This window comes from Crotalus tigris, unplaced genomic scaffold (genome assembly GCF_016545835.1).
Source record: "Crotalus tigris isolate CLP2741 ecotype Arizona unplaced genomic scaffold, ASM1654583v1 scf7180000017725.2566008, whole genome shotgun sequence".
Classification (NCBI taxonomy): Eukaryota; Metazoa; Chordata; class Lepidosauria; order Squamata; family Viperidae; genus Crotalus; species Crotalus tigris.
The window spans coordinates 2504734-2531135 of NW_024096593.1; the positions used below are offsets into that span (position 1 = coordinate 2504734).

Here is a 26402-nt window from a genome sequence, read left to right on the forward strand (position 1 = left end):
TTGTTAAACCAGTTCTTTATTTAATAAAAATGCCAGGATGTTTTTGAAAGAGACCAAAAGAAAGCTACAGTAGCTCTAGTTCTACCAAAAATTATATTATAAGTCTTCTATAATTGAAATCATATAGGAATGTCAACTGAATTAATTCATTAAAAAGCAACACCTAAAATTGCTGATGTATATTTTCTAGGATGCCTCTTCAGTTATAAAAATATGCTTGAAGGCATATTAACTCCAGCAAGATTAGATAGTATGATTATTCAACTTTTCTGAGAAGGACAATCACACCACTATGTGACTGCATACTCACATCTGTGAGTTCATCAAAGATAATAGAGGTACAAAACATTTCATTCATTTCTCAGTGTATTGATTCAATTTACAGTCATGTACCAAACTATAAAAAGAAAAACAAAATGGAAAAGAGAAAACCTTTTTTGTTATTGTTTAAAAGATGACCAAAAGAAAAGTAAAAAACTGGACGCAATTAAAAAAAATCTGCTGCAGGATATTTCTCTTGTTGAATCTAAATTTGGCTTCTGACCTTAAAGACAACAAAGCAAAAATTGGCCATTGCAATAAGTAGGATTACACTGAGCAGCCAGTAGTAATTGATTTAAAAAAGGGCTGTAAAGTTCTGGAAGTCCACTCAAACAGGTGTAATGTAATGTAATGTAAAGTGTAAAAAACCCCTTTCCCTAATATCTCTGTAATTTTGAATTACAGAATGAAGCCATAAGCAATTGGCTTATGACTGCAACTGGGATTGAAGCTACTATTGTTAAGCCAGGTGGTTGTTAAGTGAATCACACCCAATTTTATCACCTTTTGCCATGGCTATTAAGTGAATCACACCAGATGTTTAGTGAATCGTACTGTCATTAAGTGAATCCGGCTTCCTTCAATGACTTTGCTTGCTGGAAGTCAGCTGGTAAGGTTGCAAATGGAGATTGTGTGACCCCAGGGCAGAGCAACTGTCATAAATATATGCCTGCTGCCAAGTGCCCAAATCTTGATTGGGCGACTACAGGAAAACTGTAACAGTTTTAAGAGGGAGGACCAGTCATAAGCCACTTTTTTCAGTGCCGTTGTAATTTTGAATGGTTGCTAAATGAATGAATATAATTCGAGGACTACCTGTACAGATATTTAATTATTGTGATGTGGGGGATTCTGTAAGAAATATCAAAGAAATTGGTATTGTAAGTAAATATAATTTGATGTAATTATACTCTTTTCTGTTACTTAGCATATTTGTTGTATTCGACTTTCATGATTAATTGTAGACCATATATAAATACTATTAATTATTTACTTTGGTAAAATGGAATAGATTACAAGGAACCAAACCATTATTATTTTTTATAGTACAAGCTAGGGCAAGAAGTTAAACTAGAAGTCAAAATAAAAGAGAAAGATGCAAAAATAAGCATGAAAGACAAACACGGAGTGGGCATTATTTTGTGATTGAACCCCATAATAGATATATCTGGTGGGGAAGGCTGTTCTGCAGTGAACTTCCCCCATTTTTATAGCCATGTTGAGTTGTAAAGCGAACAAGTCATAATTATGATTTTATAAGTTTAATGTATCAGGATCAGAGGCTATACATTGAAGAGCTAGAGATATGCAAAGTGAATGAAGCCAGTATACAGAAACTCTGGTGTTTTGTTTTGCATCCCATTAAAGCCTAAACTCACTGCAAGGTAATTCTGTGCTCATTGAAAAAGAGCATTGTACAATTTTTAGATCTCATAAACTGAGAATCTCGCATTTTTAGGAGTTTCTCCCATGCTTCATAAAGCAATATACCACAAGGTACGTGCAAAATTGTTAAAATCTCATAACCTATTATGGTCCTGTTGGTAAACATTCATTTCCAAAGTTCAATAATATCCTGTTAGTTATACTATGTAGCTAAACTTGAAAATTAATTTTAAAATTATGTTTTATAAATCAATAATATTTGATGAAATTAATGTTGGCAAAATTGTCTCCCAAAACAGTTTTTCAATAATTATAATGGCCTCTGGGGGCCTCTACTGGAAACATAGCAATACTGCAGTTAAATATCACTATTTAAGCAATTCTAAAAATAAAATGAAAGTTGTTGAATAAAAACAAATATGTTTCCATACATTGGGTCTGATACTCAAATATTATTTCCCTGAGGACGTTCCTACTAAATTCAAAATGACTGAATCCATTATTAAAATGTTAGATAAATGAGTGTTATAGCAATTTCAAAATTACAGTTGCTCTGAAAATAATTATACATTTTAATTGATATTTTGGTGTTTAAGGCAAATATATAAAGAAACCACTCCAGTTTATTGTACAATCTTGGTGGGCCTCCAGAATGGAGAGGATGGCAAACATGTAAAAATAATAATAATAAAGCCACATTGCATACAATGTAGGTATTCTCATACAGAACTTACTATATTTGCTGTGATGGCCAACTACTGATTTATTGCCCAAAGAAAATAGTTAATATGCTGTCTAAACTCAGTCTAATGCAGGTGATCTTACAGTTGTGCAAACTAAAATTTCATTATATATTGATAAGCCCTTGACTTATTTTATTTATTTGTATCCCATCTTTATTATTTTTACAAATAACTCAAGGCAGCAAACATATCCAATACAGTTTCCTCTTCCTATTTTCCCCACAGCAACAGCTCGTAAGGTGAGTCGGGCTGAGAGACTGGCCCAAAATCACCCAGCAGGCTGTCATGGCTAGGCAGGATTTGAACCCATGATCTCCCACATTCTAGCCTGGTGTCTTAACCACTAATCCAAATTGACTCTCAATCTTATATTGGTCTCTTCAGAGTTCATTATTTAAAAAAATGCGCCACCAAAACAGAATCATTGCTATTTAGTCTCTCTGTTTAATTGCAATTTGTATGTTGTTCTTTTCCCCTGCTTCAGCTATGTGTATAATTTAATTATTTATATTTGCCAACATGTGTAAGCTTTTTCAATAAAAAGATAATACTGTACTTTCTAAGTTTAAAAAGTTGGGCCAAATCTTTAGATATAAAGTTTGAAGCTTCTGTACCTATGTAACTGCAGAAAAGTACAAGATAAAACTATTATAAAAACATATTATTTATTCAAATTCTTAAATGGTCAATATTTCAGGAACTACCTATTTGGCAGTATTCTTTAATTGGAAAAATTCTTAGTTTGCACTAAGAAATCCATAACTTTATAAGTGTTGTGTTTGTATATTGATCTTAAGGTTGCAGAATATATAGAGCTGTGCTTTCTATAAATTTAATATTAGAATAAATTCATTATTCAAATTTTATTTAATGTCTAATGGTAGCGGTATTACTTAAAGCATTTTTAAAAATAAATATTTTTAATGTAATAAGCTGTTTGATCAGGTAATGAAATATTTTAATAACAACATACACTGGATATTTGCTTAATTGGGTATTTATTGTAATTGTGAACAACCAATTTCATATTAAAAATCATTTTTTTTTACTTTTACCAAATATAAAATTGAAAAAAATGAAACTTTTAGCAATAATGTTGAAATGTCTTTATGTTTTAAGATACATAGTAAAATGGTAAGGAATTCAGCATAGAGTAAATCCAGTTGTTTTTTATTTTCATTCTAAATATTGCATAATAAAATATTTTTTAAACATATTTTTATTAACCTGAATGGTTACTTAGCTTAATCTTTGTTTCAGAAAAAAGATAATGATGCTTAAATTAAATAATGTATAAATATGAATATTAGTAATATATCTTATACCCTATTTTGGCTTTTGTAACCATGTGAATGCAGAATACTACTACTGAAATGTAGGTGCCAAATTGAAATCTTTCATAAGCATATTCTTAGCAATCTACTGTTTGCAATGCAAGCAAAATATATTTAATTATATTATTATATTATAATTAAAATTATAATTTTAAATAACATATTTACTAATCAGTAACTCTTTAAAATTGAAAAAAAAAATAAAGTTTGATTGTGACATAAGCCTTTGTGTACTAGATTTTATTTTACATGTTATTTACCAGATGGCTGGTAGACAGAATAGCATTTTGGGGACAGAAAATCTTCAAAATGCTGAACAAATTGTGAAAAATATGGAATAATATTCATAGTGCAATCCTATCTCTACAAAATAAATCCCACCAAATCCAATGCATTTTATTCTCTATAACTGTATGTAATATTACAGTTTTATTCTGAAACATTTCAGTGCAAAGTCTAAGTATATGTTTTTATAGTTTCATTTAGCAATTTATTTAGAAAATGTAGTTTATAGCTTAAAATATAGTTTAAAACTAAGGATGGTATCCTCCCAGTGGTTGTTTAATCATGCTTCCAAAAAGAAGTCAATGATTTTAATTAAATCCAAAACTATTATGAATTCTAAGTAATTTTATATTGGAATCTCCCTTTGAAATTCAGAAAGAAAATTCAAAAACTATGGTTTTGGAAAGAAAGCATTATACTTCATTGGCCTGGTTCATATGCAGAAATAAATTTCTCTGGTCACTGAGGAAACAGTTATATCAGTTTTGGTATTAACTGCTTAACTAATTATAGTTTTCTATGATATCTGAATTCAGGAAAAAGTGCTTGTTTACATTCTCTCATGCAAACAAAATGGATAAGGGGTCTATGGTCTAAATTCAGTGTTATGAAAACAGAAATCTGGTCCTGCAACAGATTCACTCCTCCACACCTTCTTCCATACAGCCTGCAAAACCGCTTTCACTGAAATTCAACGTTATATTAAAAGATGGACCATTGTTTTTTTTAAAGAGGGGAAGCTTTTGGACTATCGTACTATGTAAGGCAAACATCAGGAAAAAAAGTACTACATACACAGTCACCAATAGGACAGTTCCTCTTAGATTTTCATGTTGAATTCTTTTTGTAACATACAGTGGGGCAAAAATCAGTCCAAAGGAATTCAGGAGAAGATTAAAAAGCAGAATTTCTGTGTAGCCCAGAAAATTTACTCCATAAATTCCATACTAAGCAAATTCCCACTTGTATTTAGTATCACTTCACAATGAACTTTTCCCTAGTATTCTATTTACTTGTCTTTATATTCCCTGCCAAGTACCAATGAACTATTGAAAAATGAAAGGAGAAAACGATAGGCTTAAACTTAGTAAAACAATTTACGTAAATAAGTAAACATTCAGTATTCTTTTTTACTAAAGTATGACTTTTATTTCATATTTCCCAGAATCTGATGAGTTTTTGCAAGTAAAATTCTGTTTCCTCTACACTAGCTAATAGTCATGAGAATCTGTAGTTTGCACCTTCCCATTAAAAATGTATTGCATTTTTTGAAATTATTCACCCCGCCTTTTATCCAGATCATGTCTTTGAAAGGAAGGAGTAGATAATAAATGGAATTATTCATGATTTCCCATTAAATATGAAACTTTCTTTTGCAGAGTTTAGAAAATGGAACTTCTACATAATGTACTGAAGTTGATTAGAACTTTTTAATCTCTCAAAGAAAATATTCCATATTACAAAAATGCATAGAATATTTTCTAAAAGAAAGTAAACTATTTATCTCCTCCACAATCATATTCTTTAGCATTCTCTTAAGAACATTACATCATACCAAAGAGTACTGTGTCCATGTTTTTGAATAGAACTGTATTCCTTTCTCTGTTTCGAAGGAGATATTAACTCACAAAGAATGTTGGTTAGCGGAAACACAGAATCTTAGTCAGAACAGGCAAGATCACTAAAAAAATATTAAAATAATAATATACCCATATACAATATTAATATTGGAAGGCATTAAAAAATCATAATATATTTTTTATAATAATGTGTATTTTTTTTACTAGACAGTATCATTTCACCAGTGAGTTGAATGAGTTATTAAAATATCCTATATATTCAAAGTAAATATAGATTTTTTTGTAGCCAAAATTGTACCAAGCATGTATAGAAGTTCAAAAATCATTTTCCCTTTATAGAGGAAAAATAACCTAATAAAGACAAAGTAAGATACTAGTTTATTCCTAAAAAGCATACATGTTCTTCACTTTCTGTCATATCAGATATTAGAAGAGCAATTTTTGAAGAAACTTTGAGAGCATCCAAGGTTGGGCAGAACTCATTCAGCCATGGGTAGATTATTATATATCTCTAATGTACAGAAATAAGATGCAAATGTTAATTCATTGGGAATAGGTGAAATATAATTAAGAAAGCACTGAACCTTGGATGACTATAGGGACAGTAATTTTGATAAAGACAAGTAAGACTGCAATCTTAGAAGTACATTTGTGTGACAATAAGACTTGCTCCTGAATAAAGATATGCAATGTATTTATGGAGCAGATCCTAGTTGACTAGTTATCAAATGTTTAATCCACATTAATAGATTAATTCCATGCAGGCATCCTGAGAAAGAAATTCAATGTCAATTAATTTCAAATAAGGGAATGCAGATTTGCAGCTAAAAACTGAACACAAAAAACAGAGGATTATTCAGACTAACTTTTGATTTCTTCATTTTATAGAATTTGCAATTTCACATGGATGTTATGTTTTGCACATCTACTGTGTAACCTGTTCTGGGTGAAGACATTTTTTAAAAAGAAAAATGTCGAGAAAGTTTTTAAAAAATGGAAGTCACAGCTCCTGAATATAATATATATCAGCAAAGATATATTGAAAAATAATTAGATCTATTATTCCATTGCATCAAAATATGGGAAGACAACTATGTATTTCTTATTTGAATAATTTACTTGCAAAAAGAAAAAGGTTGATTTTGAACATTTCATTAAAGTTACCAGGGATAGTTTTAAATTTGTGATCCCATAATTATTTACTTGAGAATAAGTATCATTGAGTTAAATGCTTCTAAGCAGAAATGTATGAATTGTAATATTTTTATTGCACAAAATCTTTTCAATGAAGGCTGACATGATCTTATAGAACTACAATCTATTATTACGAACTATTCATACTATTATTCATTTGGTATGAAACCCCAGCTCATGTTGGAACCCCAAATTATTCTTCTGACACTGCTGTGATTGGAAGCCTACAAAAGATGTTCCAGCTACCTTGATGCAATTTGTCTTTTCAATGTGAAAACCCTATGAATTGTGAAAGTAAAATGATGGCATGTTGGCAACTTTGCTATTGGATTCTTTTCTCAGCACTGTGATCATTGTTGCATGTTGCTACAGTAGCTGGATTGGGCAAGTGGGACACACAAATTCTAAATAGTAATCCAGAAAGAAAAAAAGCCGAGGTGGCGCAGCAGTTAGAGTGCAGTACTGCAGGCCACTTTAGCTGACTGTGTTCAGCAGGTCAGCGGTTCAAGTCTCACCGGCTCAAGGTTGACTCAGCCTTCCATCCTTCCGGGGTAGGTAAAATAAGGACCCAGATTGTTGGGGGCAATGTAAATATATATATACATTGCTTACTGGTGTACACCGCTTAGAGAGTGCTTGTACTTAAAGCTGTATATAAGTCTCATAAATAAATAAATAAATAAATAAATAAATAAAAGGCTTATAGGAACAAAACTGAAGCCGAAGCTCTATGGGTGGGAGTAGAGAGAGAAACAGAGACAAAGATCAAGGTTAGGAGATAGACTGAGGGAAGAATTTACCACAGTGGGGAAATGCCACAAATAAAGATTACAAAGCTATAGTAAGGCAAAGAATTTACCATTTTTGTTCAATTTCCAATAAACTATACTAGAGTCAGATATCAATCGGCTCAGTTCACAAAACCAAAAAGTATAGAGAGATAATCAAGCCTACAGTTGATCCTAATGTGGTCCAGATATAAGCACAGGGGTACCCTTAGCAATCTCTCATCAAAAGCTTTGAAGATTTTTATTTTTCAAATAAGAGAGCATTTTTGCCCTATGTCCTCCATAATATGCAACCTGAAGCATGATCAAAGGGAATCATTTGGGACTCCATCAAAGATTTTCTTATCAAAAAAAGGAAGAGGGGAAAGGCAGAGGGCCAGAGTTGTATAGTTTATTGATGGGTCCTTGCAAGTTATTTTTCCAGAAACCAAAGAGGCATACATTCAAGCTCTGGTATTGGACTTGATAGAAATCATAAAAAACTTACAAGCCCCAAATGATCCTCAAAAGAAATGGCTTTCTATTATATGACTGATTATGTCAAACCAGAGCTTTTTGAAAGTTTTTCAGGAGTACCCAAACTCCAACTTGTTTTAAAAACAAGGCAATGGTATTATTAATGGCAGAGTGTATAAGGCAGATAATACCATGAAAAGAAAAGAGACTATTAAAAAATAGTCGCTCCAGGTTTGCCTGCTTAAAAACAGAACCATATTTAATTTTTAGTGATCTTTCTTTTGCATATATTTAAAGTATCAATGGCTAAAATAGCAATTTCTGAACAGAAAATGAATTATTGTTATAGTTTCAATAGCACAAGCAAACAAGAAACACTTTTGAAAACGATAAACACTAAAATGTTACAATACACAATTTTAAAATGTTATACAATACATTATCTATTTTGCTATTGCATGAAATGATTCTTCTCTTAGAAGTTTTTAGATCAGTGAATTTTATACAGTCAACTTTGCAATCAGGAGGTGTTTTGGAAATACAAGTTCATTCTTGAACAACTTCTAAACATCCATGAAAGAAAAATACATATTTTAATGGCTAATAATCAAGTGCTGTACGTGGTTCAGTAAACCATTTACCAAACACAGTCTTTAATATATGCAAGATAGTGTGAAACATAATTATTTAATATCAATTTTAATTTTTAAATGCTATGTTCTTCTGAAAATTGCCTGAGGAACTTCAAATATCAATGAATAACACTAGAAACAAAGAAAATAATAAAGTTGTAGTATAAAATTCTCAGAAAGATCTTACTTACGCAGCCGCCTCTTGTTTTGACAATCCTTTGATATGCACAGCCAAGTAACGATCTATGGCATTTTTTCCTTTGATCAAATGCATCCTAAATTTTAAAAAAATAAAGAATATTGAAAGATGGCTTAATATTACAATATGCTCTGCCTATTAGGAACTAAAACTAACTCTTGCCCAGAGAAAGGCAGGTATATATTGAAATTGATGAATTCAAACATATTATAAAAATGTATAAATATAATTTTTTTTCATCTAAATCTGTCTCAAATCTTTATTTTTTGAAGATTAATAAATGTAGCTTTAGAAAAAAAAACATTCACTGCTTCCATGTTCGTTGTCCACTTAGCAAAACTTATTACATTTGTCCAGGAATGAATTTGCTTTCTTAAGTGAAATTTTGTAATAATAACTGCAAAAGGATATTGTCTTAGACAAATTACAAAGTAGAACAGTTGTGTAGCATTAGATGTGTGTAAACCTTAATAGAATATTCCCTTGGTGGGTGATTCTCAAGTTCAGGAAAAAGGTATCAAGTAATCTACGCACTCTAGATGAAATTGCATTTTCCTTTGAGAGGGTCTATGCCAGGGGTAGGCAACCCAAAACACTCAAAGAACCACTTGGACTGGTTTCCCACCAAAAACAAAACACCGGGAGCCGCAAAACCCTTTTGATATCTAAAATGAAGATAACACTGCATATATCCTTTTTTACCTTTATTATAGGTGTGTGTGTGTGTTTGTGTGTGTATATGTGTGTGTGTATGTGTGTGTGTGTATATATATATATGTATGTATGTATGTATGTATGTATATGTATATATACACATTAAAAATAAAAGTAAAAATATGACTCTTGGGAATATCCATACTATTAAAACAATGATCACAAAGAGAATGCTTTAAGAGAATAAAATTACATACACACAAAGGTAAAAAAAGGATATATGCAGTGTTATCTTCATTTTAGATGTCAAAAGGGTCTCTCTCTCTTTGTCTCTCTCTCTCCCTCCCTCCCTCTCTATCTGCCCTTGGTCTGCCACTCCTCTTCCCCCCCCCCTCTTTCTTTCTCCCCCCCCCATCTGCTGCTCACCTGGCAAGCTTCAAGCTGTTGTCCAACAAGCTCAGGGGTAGGCAACCTCGTCTCTTTTATGACTCATGGACTTCAACTCCCAGAATTCCTGAGTCAGCCTAGCTGGGCTAGCTAGCTCTCTCCTGCCCTTCCTGCTTCCTGCAGAGATGCAGCAAAGGGAGGAGCTCCGCCCAGTAAGCTTTTCAGCTCTGCGGGGAACACTGTGAGTGCACTCTCTTTTACACACACACACACACACACACACACACACACACAACACATACAGAGAGAGAGAGAGAGAGAGAGAGAGAGAGAGAGAAGCAGGGAAGTGCAATTGCCTCTCTCTGTCTCTGTCTCTCTCTGCAAAGGCAGAGGAGGCTGGGAGCCACAGGGGAAGCTCAAAGAGCTGCGGCTCCGGAGCCGCAGGTTGCCGACCTGTGGTCTATGCTAACATCAAACTTTTGTGGACAGAAATAGTTAACTTACACATTGCTAAGACCTGGGGACACCCAAGTGCAATTCAATCCTCAGCTATGGAAGCTCAGTGGGTGATGCAGCAAATGTTTTTTGCCCATCCTATTTCAGAGTCATATGAAGCCTTCAGAGTAGCCATACTAAGCCTTTGAGAGGCTATAGTACTTCAAACATAAATGCAAATAAAAATGTTTTTATAAATATAGCCCAAAATAACACAAAATCATAGGTTTATACAGTGGAGGGATTCAAATATGTGAACAACTGGTTCTCTGTGTGGATGCCACTTCCGGAAGTCCATTCTGGGCTGGGCAACAAAAATGAGCTACTGGTTCTGCTGAAGTGGTGTGAATTGGCTGAATCCCACCACTGGGCTTATACAAATATTCAATAAATATATTACTGTAAATTTCTGAATAAGAGATGAAAAAAATGTATGAATGCAAGCATCTCAGTCATAAATATTCAATAGACTACAGCTGTCTGTTAAGTGTACTTAAAGCAATAAAGTCATATTGTTGTGCATCTTATAAAATAAAAATAAAAATAACCCTAATTTAAATATTCCTCTAGTTAATACCTATGTACTTATGCTGTATGACATTTCCATTTTTATGTTATTTTTAATTTTCTGAGACACTTTTTCTGTATGTAATGCAAACATAAGTTGGTAAATTAAGGAAAACAGTTTTTATTTGCCATCAGATCTGCATAATTAGGTTATTACAACATTATGCATAGATCTATGCATATGGAAATATACCAAACTAATACAGTATAATCAGAATTTACATGGTCTTACAATTCAAAAAGGGTCCAAATATAGCTTCCTTGAGGTGAAAAATGTTAAGGAATTGGTAAGGAATTTCAGACATATTTATTTAGAAATAGGTTTTATAGTATTTATTCTATATATTATTTCTCCCTCCCTCACTCCCATCCATCCATCCATCCATCCATCCCTATTAAGCTTCTTTATTCTGACAAAATATAGCAAAAATGAGCCATGTTAAATTTCCGCTTTCTTACTCATTATGAACAACTATGCCTAGAGAAACTATTCTTTCTATAAATATTCATTACTTTTAGTAATCTTATAAAATAAAACATACAACACAGCATTTTTTTAAAAGTCCAAACTTGATATACATCAGCAATTCTTCTAATTTCCAAAGAAAAGTACAAAAGCTTATATAATCTCTCTACTGAAAAATATGGATTATTTTTTGATGTTCTATGGGTTTCCCATTAATGCAATGCAAAAATTGATACAATACTAAAACAATTAACTGATTTTAATACTTATAAGTAATATGTGTAAAGTTTCAAAATACTCCCAACTCTCACAATAATGGGCTTTATAGAATTCATCACAAGAGCACAATTAACAACAGTTGCAACTGAGAACTTACAAATAAAGTGAGGGAATAAAATGTATCCCCAATAACAGCTGTCTGAAGAAATAGAAAATTTAAATTAAATCTCTAGAGTATAATACACTGCACTATTAATTACTACTAGCTATTCATAAAAAGTGCAATTTCAAAATGTCATTTTGAATTTTAAAACATGAAAATCTTTTTTTGATCCTACCTTTCTTGTATATTCTTTATGTATATAATAATTTTAATTCAGAATACATAATTTAGACTCTTCCTGTGACTTGGCTACTATATTAATTTTTTTTAGTATTAGTATATACTTTTATTTGCAACCATAGGTTTTAGCAAGATTGTTACTACCATATATTCTAATTATTCTATTATTAGAGTTTTAATTTCAAAGAATCATAAATAAATTGAAAAGAAAACTAATATTTTTTTTAAAAAAATGTATACCTTGCAAGAGACGGTGAAGTGCATCTCATCTCTTCCATACTTGGATGTGATTTGGGACTTTGTATAGGTATTTGAGGAAACATACTCATTCTGAACTAAATAAATATAGAATATTTCAGAAATTAGCATCAGATAGTTCTGTTTGCATAGACATTCATTCAAAATATTTGCTGATTGAAATAATTCAAACATACATTAAGATACCCTAAATTCCATCTGACAAGATATGATGGTAGTCTATGCATATATAATAACATAATTTGACTAATGATATAAATGATGCATAATATAAACAAGGAGATGTAAAGTCATCCTCTGACTAGCCTCTGATCCATTTGACATTCCTAAATAACAGACACCCTTGCTCTCAATTAATTTATTAAAACATGTTTTCACTGTAATCCTACAAGCGAAACATTTTCATAATATTAGGAAGTTGAATATAGAGATATAGCTTTTTTATATTAGAATTCGAATTATGATGGTGAGGAACTAAAGTTATAAGTTTTTTTAAAAAAAATCAATTTTGTCAATACTTAAGAACTAAATTTGTCACTACTTAATTAAGATGATTTAAATATACCACTGAAGAAAAGGAAATTGAGCAGGTAAAGACCTTCAAATATTTGGGGAAAGTGTTGCAGAATAATGGGGCATGAAAGGTCTATATTGACCATGTTATTTCATGAGCACACAGAAGTATAGTAACCATTATGAAAATCAAAGGACAGGAAATACAGCAGACAAGGGGGAGGGAATACATACAAGCAGCAATACTGTGCTATTCTCAAATCACAAGAAAGGTGGTAGTGTTAAACTATAAAATATAAATTTTGGGAAGATTTTTTATTAAGTTTAATATTTAATCTACTAAGATTAATAATAGTCTATTTTACCATACTAAGGTGGTCCTCAACTTTTGACCATAATTGAGCCCAACCTTTTTGTTGCTAAGTGAGACAGTAGTTAAGTGAGTTTTGCCTTATTTTATGACCTTTCTTGCCACAGTTGTTAAGTAAATCACTGCAGTTATTTAATAACATGGTTGTTAAGTGAATTTGACTTCCCCATTCATTTTGCTTGTCAGAAGGTTGTAAAAGGTGATCACATGACCCCAGGACAACCGTCATAAATATGAACCAATTGCCAAGCATCTGAATTTTGATCACATGACCATGGTAATGCCTCAACAGTCGTAAGTGTGAAAAACAGTTATAAGTTACTTTTTTCAGTGTCATTGTAGCTTTGAACAGTCACTAAACAAATTGTTATAAGACAAGGAGTACTTGTATATTACATTAAGTCCAAATTTTAAGAGTTCAATATTTTTTGTTTTGTATTTTTTTTAAAAAAATATTTGCTGGGTTGCCTTACAGTATTTTGTTTTTGTCTAGGGTTTTTTTGTTACAATGGTCATTGATCAAAATAAAGGAAATTTTAGATGATTTGTGGTACAAAATGTCTATTTGTATACAGTATTCTGATGAAAAGCTGCACTTAAATTGTACCCATTACTAAAAATAACAAATTATGGATAAAATCAGTGAATATAAGAGTATTTAATAAGTCAGTATACATTACCAATTAATGCCCTGCGATAATAACGTATTATTAGTCTTGTATGAAATTGAATCAGCATTTATTTTAAGCAGAATAACATCAACAGTACAGCAAAACAAAGTAGACTTGTCAGTCATTTTGGAAGTCATAAATGGTAAAAGGATTTTCTTTATTTTTATACATGATACTGTGCTCTTTTTCCAACATACTTAGTTTATCCTTTGTACTGTTAAAGTTGCAGCTGCCAGTTCCTTCTTTTTGTACCTCTGTGATCTGACCATCTTAGCAGCAGAAGTACCCTTACTCTTAAATTTAGTTTAATATAGGTATTATAAATCCTGTTGGCAGGCCTCAGGACACAAACGTTTAATAGAGGCAGAAATATAACTCAACAAACTCCAAAGGGATATTCACTAATTGTCATAACTATTGTAAGGAAAGCTATAGTATTTCATTTTTAAAATAGAACAAAATTTATCAGAAGGAAAATGTGGTTTCAAATGATGGGAAAATATGTATGTATGTATGTATGTATGTAAAATTAATAATATATTTAGTTCAGAACTGGTAAATCTTTCTCCAATGAGAAAATTCCAGGCAAGTTCCAGAACCAACACAAATGTATCTGAAGTTAGAGAATGCCTGCAGTTCCTATCTCTTCCTGCCACAGCCATTGTTCCCCTTTCCATTTTATTTTCCATTGTAATTTAGACAATTCTTCTTGCTCGGTATCCTAATGGATTATACAGCAGCTGGTCAGCAACATTTCTTGGCTGTTATTATTTTTCAATTAAAAGATTCTTTATTAATTCAATTAATTGAATTGATATCCTGCAGCATACTCACAACTCCCAATAGTACACTACATATGAAAAGAAAAAAAATTAAACCATCCATAGTAAAACTAAAATATAAACAAAGAGAAGAGAGAAATAGAGAAGTGAACATATGGCAAGAGAAGTAGTGTAGTAGGTGAAAATAGGGGTTTCCACCCCCCCCCTTTTCAATATATTCTGAAAGCCATCCACAAGAACAACAATCCTGATCTATGCAGATAGATTCTTCCAAAATACCAGCACAACATATCACTAAGTTCCTTCTGGTCTTATGTCTCCTCATGTTCAGAAGTGTGGGATCATAAGGATTTTCTCCCACAATGCTCTAGTCAGTTAGGTTGATACAGGTTGGAGGAGACATTCCTACAAGTATGTCTGTTAAGTTATGAAAGGCTATATATGTTAAAATCAGGATTTTACATTGTACCTGGAATCAAATTGATAATCAGTGCGTGGACCATTATATTTATATTATGTGCTATAATGAGTTGTGGAAAGACCTTGGGAGATGAAAGAAAGAGCTGCCAACTAGACAACTCACATGTAAAAGATTTTTCAGCCCACAGAAAGAGAGTAGCCACAGGAAGCATTTCAGAAGGGACCCTCCCTAATTTTCTTGAGAATTAAAAGAAAGGAAGGGGAAAATACTTAGTACTGCAAGATTCTATTACTATAATCTTAAAACAGAGTTAATGGTGTACTCATATTCATGCTTCTTATCTGGGCTAACTTGAACAGCTAACAAATTATCATAGGTAGTTCTTATAGACTCCAGAAGATGGTAGAGGACAGGTCGCGATGGGTCGGACACGACTTCACAACTAACAATAAAACAACAACTGACTGCAATTGGGAGCAACAACTTAATTGCTGTAGAAGAAGGAATAGCAGCAATGGAGATGGAGTGAAAAGAGAGATCAGCCTGGAATCCCTAGGGTAGTGACAAGTAAGCTAAGTCCAACTCCTCTTGGGTGCCATTGACCTTTATCTAGCTCTAATCAGGTGCTGGCTGTTAGTTGAGAAGGTTTTTAGCAATAAATCAATTTAATTGAACTTTTGCGTGTGGACTTGGCCTTTCATGCCCGACAGTTGCTGAGTGACATTTATAAAGTGAAATATCACAGCGCCATACCAATGTACGATGTCAGTTCTATCTGCAGTCATTAAGCTAATCACCTTTACCTCTATAATATCTCACCTTTTGTTATTATTTTTTATACAACTAAAGGGAATGTACATAATGCTCCCACTTTATATTTTTTCAGAACAACAAGTTGTGAGGTGAATTGGGCCCAAAGTCATCCACCCAGCTTTCATGTCTAAGGTATGACTAGAACTCTCAGGTCCAGTCTCTCATTCAACACTGCAGCAGGCACACCGCTAAAATCTGGACAAAGAACAGTCTAATTGTGACCTCCACTAGCTGTTAAAGTAGGAGCCATTATTTCAGAAGGACCCCCAACCTGAGAATCTTCTTTACAGATAGCGCTTGCCCATCCAGAGACAACACTAGTATTGGGGAACACTAGTGTACAAATATCAACTTCAGAATAATATTGTCTCTCATCCAGATCCTTACTGCTTTCAGCCATCCACATAGAACACTGACAGCATCTCTCTTATAAGGGGGGGGATTTATAACTATTATCAGCATATTAATTCTACCAGGATGTAACTCTCTTTTGTCCACTCCTGCAGGGGTTGAGCAGCCCTTCCCACTTTTCCCGCTGAAAGAGAGCCTTCAAATCCCCAATCAATCAGACTTATTATTGCAAGACAACTCAGCTGGCCACTTCATATTCAGTCCTACAAACTACCCTTTCATATACATCTATTCCTCCTTCTTGTGTCACAATACTAGAGCCTCTACCAACCACTAATATCTGATTGGCCTTATTTTTCAACACAGATGGTCTATCTAATCTCTGCTTGGTCTCTAAACCTTGGCCCAAAACCTTCTCACCAGGCAAATCAGTACTGGTGGTTTCCACCCTTGACCATGCTTTATTCTTAACTCACGTGCTAGAGAAAGAAAGCCATTAGTCTACATACCAAGAGACAGAGAAAAAAATAGGCCATCCACCTGCCCAGATTACTCTAAATATAATTTTCTCTTAGTGCTTAAGCATAAGATAGAGAGGTTGCATGACTTCATTTATGAACTCACCATGTATCTCGAAAGCTATCCTTCTTTTCACTGGAATAATGGAATAATTAGAAGAAATGGGTGGCTAGAAAGGATGATGGAAAAAGCACATTTCTTTTCTCCATCAGAGAATCAAATACAATAGCATCAAACTTGTTTATTGTACATAAGTTTAATTAAGTGATTTAAATAATTGTATTGCAGCACTTAAGTATCTTTTACTGTTATTTCCCAGGAAAGAAAATTGGAATTAAACCCCAAATCAGTTGTCTCGATTGCTCTATTACACCCAATGGGCATCAGATACTATAGTTGCCCAATATTAATTAAGACACAGGATAATTAGATTTTTCTGATAGGAAAAGTCCATTTAACAGAATATTTGCCATGAGATAGAATCAAAATAAAAGAAATGATGATGTATTCAGTTTCAAACTAAAATGGAAATACTGGCATAGAAAAAGATAACAATTAGACTTTATAATATTAAAGGAATACTTTAATAATATAGTCTAACGAAGGAACTTTAATAATATAGTTTATTGAAAAATAAAAGATGTCAAATGAAAGCTAGGTAAAAATCTCAAAATAGGCAAAATATACAATGTACTCAAAAGTGGTAACATATTATCAAATATTATTCAAAATGCTATTCGGACCCACTATATGTTACAATAAACTTTAATCCCCACATAAAACAAAAACAGCCAGATCTCCCTAATAAATTTGGTTTACAATGTAATGATCTTTTTAGCAGTGTCCCTCCAATGATTAAATTGTACTTCCATTATCTTTGTTATAGAATATTATCGTATTGTAGATTGTTTTCATTGATATTTTAATGGAAGACTATTTTTATCTCATCTAGTCTATAACGAAGAAGAAAAGCTGGCGTTGCTGCCCCTGCTGGAAAAATCCCAGGCAGATCGAGTAACCTTATTCAGGGAATCAACCGTTAGGAAACTGAAAATTGCGTTTTCTTCAGGAGCCGCAGTCACAGACTGGCACTTCCACCTCCTTCGTGGAAACTCCTAAAAGTCCGTGTTTGTAATGCTGCCACGCGTGCCTGCTATAATGTATTGAGTTGAATTATTGAGAACTGTTGAAAAACCGACCATAAGACTGTGTTAGGAGCCAGACTTTCTGTCTCCACGCTCACTAACTCCTGTTTAAGCAGGAGAGATACTTGAATCCTATTGGCTGCCGCCTATTGCTGAGTGTATAAATAGAGGTGGACCAGCAGTTAACTAGGCTTCTGTTTAAACCTAAATAGTTGTTGTTGGTCAACCTGATGCCTCGTGCCTCATCGATCCCGAAACATAACTCCTGCAGTATCTGAATGCCGCCCTTCGAGAGGGGTTCAGCATCCACGTGAAGGAGTCGCTTTCCCTACTCACCTCCCGCTGCCTCAAGGCCGCGAATGTGAATCCTCAAAGTAACGAGAAGATACTCGTTGCACTCGATACTCCCCCTCCCGCCTCCAGCAGTGCTTTCTTTTCTCCGTTAGGTAAAATAGCGGGTCTACGTAGCGTCTCCTTCTTCCCTCGGGCGCAACGGAGGAGCATTGCTGACCAACAAGTTCCGGTATCTTTACGCGCAGAGACACCCACCCCATCTCTAAATGCTGCGCCGGCACACGTACCTCAGTTTATACGAATCCACTCGAGAAGAAGATGGGAAAGGGCCGAACGGCCAGGCTGGAGCTGCCCGGAACCCCCCTGCCCGATGGCCGGCCTCCCTCGGGAAAGGACGCTTCCTCGTTACCATGGTAGCGGGGCGGAGCCTAGGCAGCGGGACTACCGAACGCTCCGCCCAGGACAGGCCGGTCCGTCTGACTCAGCGCTGCGTGAGGTTCCGCCGTGGCGCCTTTCGTCCGTGGACCTCTTAGACCAGTCTCAGAGAAGGTGCTCGCCGAAGTTGCATCAAATGGATGAAACTGTTGCTTTAAATTGTCAGCGTCGCTAGCCGTACCTGTATTATCAACAATAAACAGCATTTAATGATCACCAGCATATGTTACTAAGAGTTTTATTATATATTTATGATTACGTTTAGATTTTAATGTTCTTACTGATCTAGGAAGTCTGAAAGCTACTAGAATCAGACATGAACAGCACAGCATAGAAGCCTAGTAAAATAAATAACATTTGTAAATAACATCTGTATATTCATCCTTTATTGATCGTCATCCTTCTGCCCTTTGCAATTGTGATGAAATGCAGAAAACAACACATCTTTACGTGATCAGTGTATACTTAAGGACCTCATGGCAGCATAACAATGCAATTAATGTTGCTAGTTTCTGGGCAAGATCTGTTCAACTTATATATATTTTAATCTTATATTTTTTATTTTAAATTTTATACTGTATACTATGCCTTATTTTTAATTGTGATGCTTCTGACACGAATAAAGAAAATAGCATACCCCCTATCAAACTAATTGCAACCATCACTTATTTGATATGTGTAGTATATCTTAAATCATTTTTATGACTTTCTAATCTAAGATCAAAAGAAACTCATTTTTTAAAAGTAATATTTGTTAGAGGAAAAATGACTCTGAGTCATTGTTTGCAGAGCTAAGCAGTATCAATTTCAACAATTTCCTTAAACTTCCCATAAAACAGGTTCCTAGTTTAGCAGTGCCACTTGTCCCGTGTGCATGCCTTCAAGTCAGTTTTGACTCTTAAGCAAATACATGGACAGATCCGTGAAGTTTTCTTGTAAGCGTTTTTAGAAATGGCTTGCCACTTCCATCTTCCTAGGCCTGAAGTCACCCAGCTGTCTTCTGTGCCTAAGGCAGAATTACAATTCATGTTCTCCTGACTTCTGGCCCAGCACCTGTAACTGCTTAATGCCTTCACAATCTCTAACAGCTGTGTAACTTCAGAAACATACATAGAAGGGTTTCCTATGGTTCACAGAAATGGTTAGTGCAAATGAAGCAGCTCTCTTTGAAGAAAGCAGCCAGCAAGACGAAGTAACCATGTGCACTCCTAAATATGCAGATCATAAGAATGCTTCAAAGCGGCTAAGGAGGCTTTGCAAACTGCATAGGACTTCTTGGATTCTTTGGAGAGAAAAGCTTTGTTCACTGTTAAATGCTTTATAAAATGTCTCTTTCAAATACTCCATATAGCCCTACCAAATAGCCCAGATAATAGGTTCTCAAGCCATTTAGCAGACATTTTACACAACATTAATAACTCATAATAGGAGAGTTGAATACAATTTGATAAAAAGTATTAAAATATTGCAAAATAGGCAAAAAGACATAATCTTCCATAAAATCAGATCAACATTTTACTTAGCATACAACAATATAATAGATGCTGGAATCTACCTATTAGATTCTTAATCAATATGTTTGCTTTAGGAATAAGCAAACATATTGATCATGAATCTAATATTAAGTATTCAATAATCTGATATTAAACATTATAGTCCCATATAAGTCCAATATGAGCTGAGTGCACAATGACTATGCATATACATATAATTACTACATTGTAAATACAAGTTATTTTAAAATATTTTGACTGCTTGAACTTCTATTGTACAGTATGCATCAACAGCTAATTATTTTTTTAAAAAATAATTCATTTCATTTCTGTCCATGCAACTAAAAATAAATGGATTAAATGTGAGGATTCTGTAGACAGAAAAATGATGCTATGATACTAGCACAATAAACCAATACTGTGTACAAAATACTTTGTACTACAATGTATTGTATTGTACTACAATACTTCGTACTACAATGTAAAAAATCTACAGTGCTGTTTCTTTGGCTTCTAAACTACTGGATTTGTGTAGAAAATAAGCAACTAAACTGAAATTCACACCATTCTTTTTGGTCACATGGGTTTTTTTTTTCCATGTTGGAAAAATAAATGTAATTTTAGCTATGGATTATTTTGTAAATATATACACAACTTTTTTGTATTAATTTATAATCTATAGAAGTCTGTCTAAGGAAGTATAAATATCCCTACAATTGAATGCTGTTCTTTCTCGGTGAACTCATACAATGTATGTTTTATTTTAATTATTCTTTTATGCAGAACATGACATTATAAAGTTGCTATTTTTTCTAAACAATAAGGAAGATAATATATTTTTAAAATTGCTGATATTGTTAGAGTTGAAGTCAAGCAATTTATGAATAAGCAGTATTCAGGATCTGAATTATGTATATGCTAGTTTCTGTCCTACTTGCTTACTCCACATCTATATACATATATGGGTGCCTATAACACATATGTGTGGTGCTAAATCTGGTGCTAAACTTCAATTTATTTCAATTTTCGATCACGAGATGATTTGTTTTAAACAGTGGTAGTATAACCTACATTACTTACAGCACGATTGTGAGGGAAAGCTGAAACAAATAAGAAATATAACAATTTACAAATGAACAGTAATTATAAACCTATATTCTCTCCCTATATTCTCTCTTCTTCAACATAAAGAGCCAGAGGTTTTGTCTGCCTTAAGCAAGGTAGTTTGAAGAGCTGCTTCAAGAATTAATGAACAAAAATAGCAAGGTAGGTCAAAGTACTTTTATTCCATGTATTTGTTTACTTTGTTTTTATGATAAAAATCACAAGAGATGCAAAGTAATTTGAATAAATGCTTCCCAAGCCCTGCCCTATAACAGCTACCATATATATATATATATATATATATATATATATATATATATATATATATATATATATCAAAATTTAAATAACTGGGCTTTTAAAAGAAATACAGAATTATTATTAATGATACCTATGTTTATATAAAGCACATAAAATAACATTTTGCTTTGTTTTGTTCAGGACAAAGTTTCCTTAGGAATGCTAGGTAAAGAATTACATATGAAAAGTGGATAAATTTTTTTACTAAGTCTTCTGTGCCATTCTAATTCACAAACCTTCTCCAGCAAAAGGATTAAAAATATACTTCCAAATAACAAAGTAATAAGAAGAATGAAGATAATGAACAATTTTTTTTTTTGCATTAAAAGGGTGAATCAAACTGTAGCACAGCAGAGGCCTTCTCTCCCATAGTCAAAATCCTTTGGAAAATCAGGTCTTAAAGGTTTTCCAAAATCTTAATAGGTATCTCCTGGTGTACATAAATGTGAGATTGAAGAGTGGGGTTGTTATAATAGGTTTGTACCCAGTATCCCTGTAAAAGGACCCAAAGAGAACGCTTTGTTCAGATCTTATTGGATGGGCAGAAACTAGTTGGAGTAGACTCCCCTGAAGACCTTCAGGTCTCATGTGATGTAGGGCTTTATAGGTGACAACCAGCACCTTCAATTGTAGCCAGAAAATAATGGCTATCAGTGCAGCTTCACATGGGGCTGCTGTATTCTGATCTAGTGAAGTTTCCAAGTGATTTTCAAAGGCAGTCACACAGACTGTACGTTGCAGTAATCCAAATGAGGTGTGAATGACTGTAGGTAGAGCTTTTCAGTTCAGGTAAAGACTCTAAGATGTAATTGTTTGAAAACCCTCTCAGGTGCAGCTATAAGGACTAGAACTAGAAACTGGCAAAGGCAAGAACTAGAATTGAATTTGCTGGCTTTGAAAGTTTTTCAAAGAAGAAAAAGAAAAGCCTACTTCTTTTTCCTTCTCCTCTTCACATGTAGCAGACAAGGACAGATTGTTCTTTCAAGAAGTATGAACTGCTTATTTGAAGAGGTTTTTCAAACACCCATTGCTAATCTCTGATACTGTGTGCTAGATGGCTTGCAGCATAAAACCATTTACTTTAAAACAAAGCATCATAAACTAATATTTTAAGGGATAAGAGCCACCTGTATGACAATTTCCAAAGAGAGTGAGTGTAATGAGAAGAGAGAGCATACAGGATTTCATCAGGGAATTGGAGTGGGGCATGAGATGTTAAATGAAGATCCCTAACCCATTTTTTCTTTTAACGTGTTTGCACTTGGCTAACTTAACACCCTGAGAAGGGAATAAGAAGCAACAAAGGCCTTTCTACTGGTGGTGACTTAAGAAGCAGAAGTGAAGATATATCTGCAGTCCTTGAAACAGTTGTCAAAGGATTGGAGCAGCCAGTGCCACACTGATAAGAAAATATGAGGATTAACTAGTTCAAAGAAAGGAGGCTCTGCAAGAAAAACTGACAGTGTAAGCAACTTTCTGTAACAGTGTTCAAAAATCAAACAGAGGAGCAAGCTCAGTGGCTGAGCATAGCAGCCAGAAGGAAGAGATATAGGATGTTGTAGGAGTGCTATAGACTCTATACACATTTGTTTATTTGTTTATTTATTTATTTATTTCAGCAAACTAATTTAGCAAAGTATTCCATGATTTTAATGAAATCTAGATAGCATGACAATTCATTGGATTTGTAGTAGGCTAAAAAAAATCATATATAGCATACTCATATCGAATTGAAAAGGGATGCCAAGTGGCATAACATAATGATCAGTCCTACTCATCAATATTCCTATTAATAACCTGGTTGAAGTGATTAATGAAATGCTTACCAAATTTTCAGATGACACAAATTGGATGGGATAGCTAATTCTCTAGAAGATTGAAATAAAACAATAACATAAAATAAAATGCAATTTTTTTCATTTAGGAACCAAACTTCAAACAAAAGTACTATAGAGTGAAGGAATGTTTTCAGGTCATTATGCTTTTTAGAAAATGGTTACCAAGTACCTAATTCTGATCATGTGATTGTCGGGATGCTATGTTGGATGTATGCATTAAGACTCATTGTACATTTTTCCAGTGACATTATAACTTTGAATGGTCACCAAATAAATGATTGTAAGTCATGGACTACCTGCAATAGTAAACAATTCAAATTCTCAAAAAAGATTACCCTATATGCCGGCGTATTAGGCGACCCGGTGTATAAGACGACCTCCGTCTTTATCGCTGAGCCGCATTCCTAGAACGTCATCTTATACGCCGGAAACTACCAGTATTTCCGGCGTATAAGATGACTCAGCATATAAGACGACCCCCGTCTTTGGTGCCGAGTTTAGCGCTTCCGGAAGTCGTCTTATACGCCGGCATATACGGTATATAGACAATAGATACCAATGTTTTTTACTCCCTATTTTGTGTTCATTTCTACACCTATCCTTTCATCTCTACTTCCTCTGGTTGCTCTAAAATGGCAGATTCTTGGCTGAATGCAAGAACAATCATGCTGGGCACTTCAATGTTTACAGCTTATAATGCCACAACTCTCCCTCCATTTATCTTTTCTATTCCACAGAGTAGAAGAATAATGTATACACTGTTTTCTTACTGTACAAAAAGTTTTATGCATAACATTGTATTTTATGTCCTCAATGTGGGAAGTATAAAGCATCTGTTTGATTATTCATTTCAGCTTCTTCAATCCTCACAACAAATACTTGTATCTAGTTAAGGCCAGTCATGCTTGTTAAGGAGTTAATGCTGGGGCTAAAAAAAAGGGGTTTAACATTTTGTTTTTGAAGAACATGGCAAAATCAAATGGAAATCAGTTTTAGCATATTAATAAACAAGTAAACAATAAAAACAAAGTAATTCAGCAACAGACAAAACTGAATACTCAGCATTGGCATGTGCTTCTAATATTGAATTATGTTTCTTTATACTCAGTTAGCAAATGAAAACAAAATCTTGTGAGGCACCAATATTTAAATATATAACTAAAGTATCAGAAAGTAAAATACTCAACCCAACCAGATAACAGCTAATAAAGAGAACAAAAGAATCATAAACAATACAGAAAAGTTTGGGATTAATGAAAATTCCTAAAACAAAGAGGTTTAATTTAACAGGTAAAGTATCATAAAGCAGTAATCTCATTTCTTGTGGTAGAAGATTAACATGACACTCCTCATTTTTTTGCTGAATAAAATATAGTTAAAACCTTATTTTCCTATAATAAAGAGAAAGAATGATTTATTTTATTGACAGCTGAATGTCTGGAACAAAGATAGTTTAGCAATTACATAGGACTCTTTTTTAACCTTGCAGCATTTCCAACTTCTGCATTCACATGACCCATCTAAAATAGAGTTGTAGTTCCCAGAGGAAATAATTTCTTCCCTCTCCAAGGAGCATTTCCTTGTTCAAACTGCCATAGGTGGAATCCATGGGTTCTCATCTGACATATTTTGTGATTTCTGTTGGAATGTTATGATACAACCAGAATTTTGCAAAAAGAAAATTAGTTTAAGGCTAGAATTACTTCCTACAAATCTCTGGTTAAAATGGAATTTGAAACCTAGGTTATTCTTATTTTTGTCCACTGTTTGATTTTGAAAATGAGGAATTATTATTTTTACTTATTACCATCTATCCTCTTCTAAGAATTGGAAATAGCTCTACTACAATATAGAGAACTGTTCTGCAAGGAATTAAAGGAACACCATTGAAGATAAATTTTAGAAATTCTAAATTATAGTCATTTGTTCAGTGCAAAACAAACATTTTTGTCATGCAAAGCTTACTGTTCTATGCCTTCAGCTACACTTTTTTTATTTGTAAAATAAACTAAAAACAAATAGCTTGATGTATTTAAAGCATGGCAGTGCTAATGGCAATGCAGGTATCATTGCTGCTATGTATTTTAAGTTCAAGATTGATTAGACTGTACAACAGACTGTGCTATCCATATTAACATTAAGAAAAAAAATTCATTGTTTTCCTTGATGGAAGATTTTCTGATTCTAATTTGGAGAGAGGAAATGAACGTTGCTGTGTATGTCCCTGCTTCCAGTTACAATCCATGATCTTCTGAAGCTACACAACAAACAAGTCCTAACAACCTGCTGCATCTACCAAGCTCTTCCCTGACAATATAGTTAAGAGCCAAACTACATGTGATAATTACACCTAACATTTAATTTCATTAAAAAACAGCCACACTGTGTCAATAATTAATAAGATCTTAGCAGGAGTAGAAAAGCATTGAATCGTCTGTCCTTGCAATAGACCTGAGAATAATTCCTTTCTAAATATAATATTTCTGTTGAGAAGAAATCCCTTATTCCTCCATACATCTTTTTCTGATACATAAGATACCTCTACCCTAATTGAAACAATTTGCATTTTATAAACCCTAAAATTTGGACTCTGATAAAAATAGCATCATAGATAGTTTGACCATGAATTTCCATGAACAACCATAGCTTCTGTCCTATGGTTTCAGGAGTTGATAGGAGGAAGATTATTAATTGCCATAATTTAGAATGTTGCAATTACAGCATTGTACAAGACTAGGTTCTTCTCATCTGATCTCTTCTGATCCATGGAAGGGAGAAATCACAACTGTTTTGATTGGATTTGTGCCTGCAACAATTCTTAATATGGGCTGTGATGGCCTGCATTATTAGTAGCTATAATTCAGCATTGTCTGGAGAGCCACATGTTTACCAAGTTCATATGTTCTTAGATTCAGCAGGAATCCAATCAACAAGAATTAGCATTTGTTGCTTTAAAGCAGTGGTCCCCAACTTTGTCCTGATCAACTCCAAAAGTATTGTTTCTCTCTCTTTTCTTACTCAGCAGAGAGATAGAAATCTCATCCCC

General features: G+C 33.6%; 1 protein-coding gene across 6 annotated transcripts in view; it reads right to left on the reverse strand.

Annotated features, from left to right (window-relative positions):
• The window catches only part of TTC29 (tetratricopeptide repeat domain 29), a 118980-nt gene extending 100173 nt beyond the window's left edge, over window positions 1-18807 (reverse strand). For 2 of the 6 annotated variants that reach the window (XM_039339008.1, XM_039339004.1), the window contains exons 1-2: window positions 18474-18807; window positions 8911-8994 (exon numbers count right to left, since the gene is read on the reverse strand). In XM_039339008.1, the coding sequence (XP_039194942.1) occupies window positions 8911-8994; window positions 18474-18598 (209 nt within the window). In that variant the 5' untranslated portion in view covers window positions 18599-18807. Of the gene's footprint in view, window positions 1-8906; window positions 8995-12289; window positions 12385-18228; window positions 18422-18473 lie in introns of those variants that run through there. The other 4 variants (XM_039339006.1, XM_039339005.1, XM_039339003.1 and 1 more) reach the window with 4 other exon arrangements.
• Between the last annotated feature and the right edge of the window lie 7595 nt (window positions 18808-26402).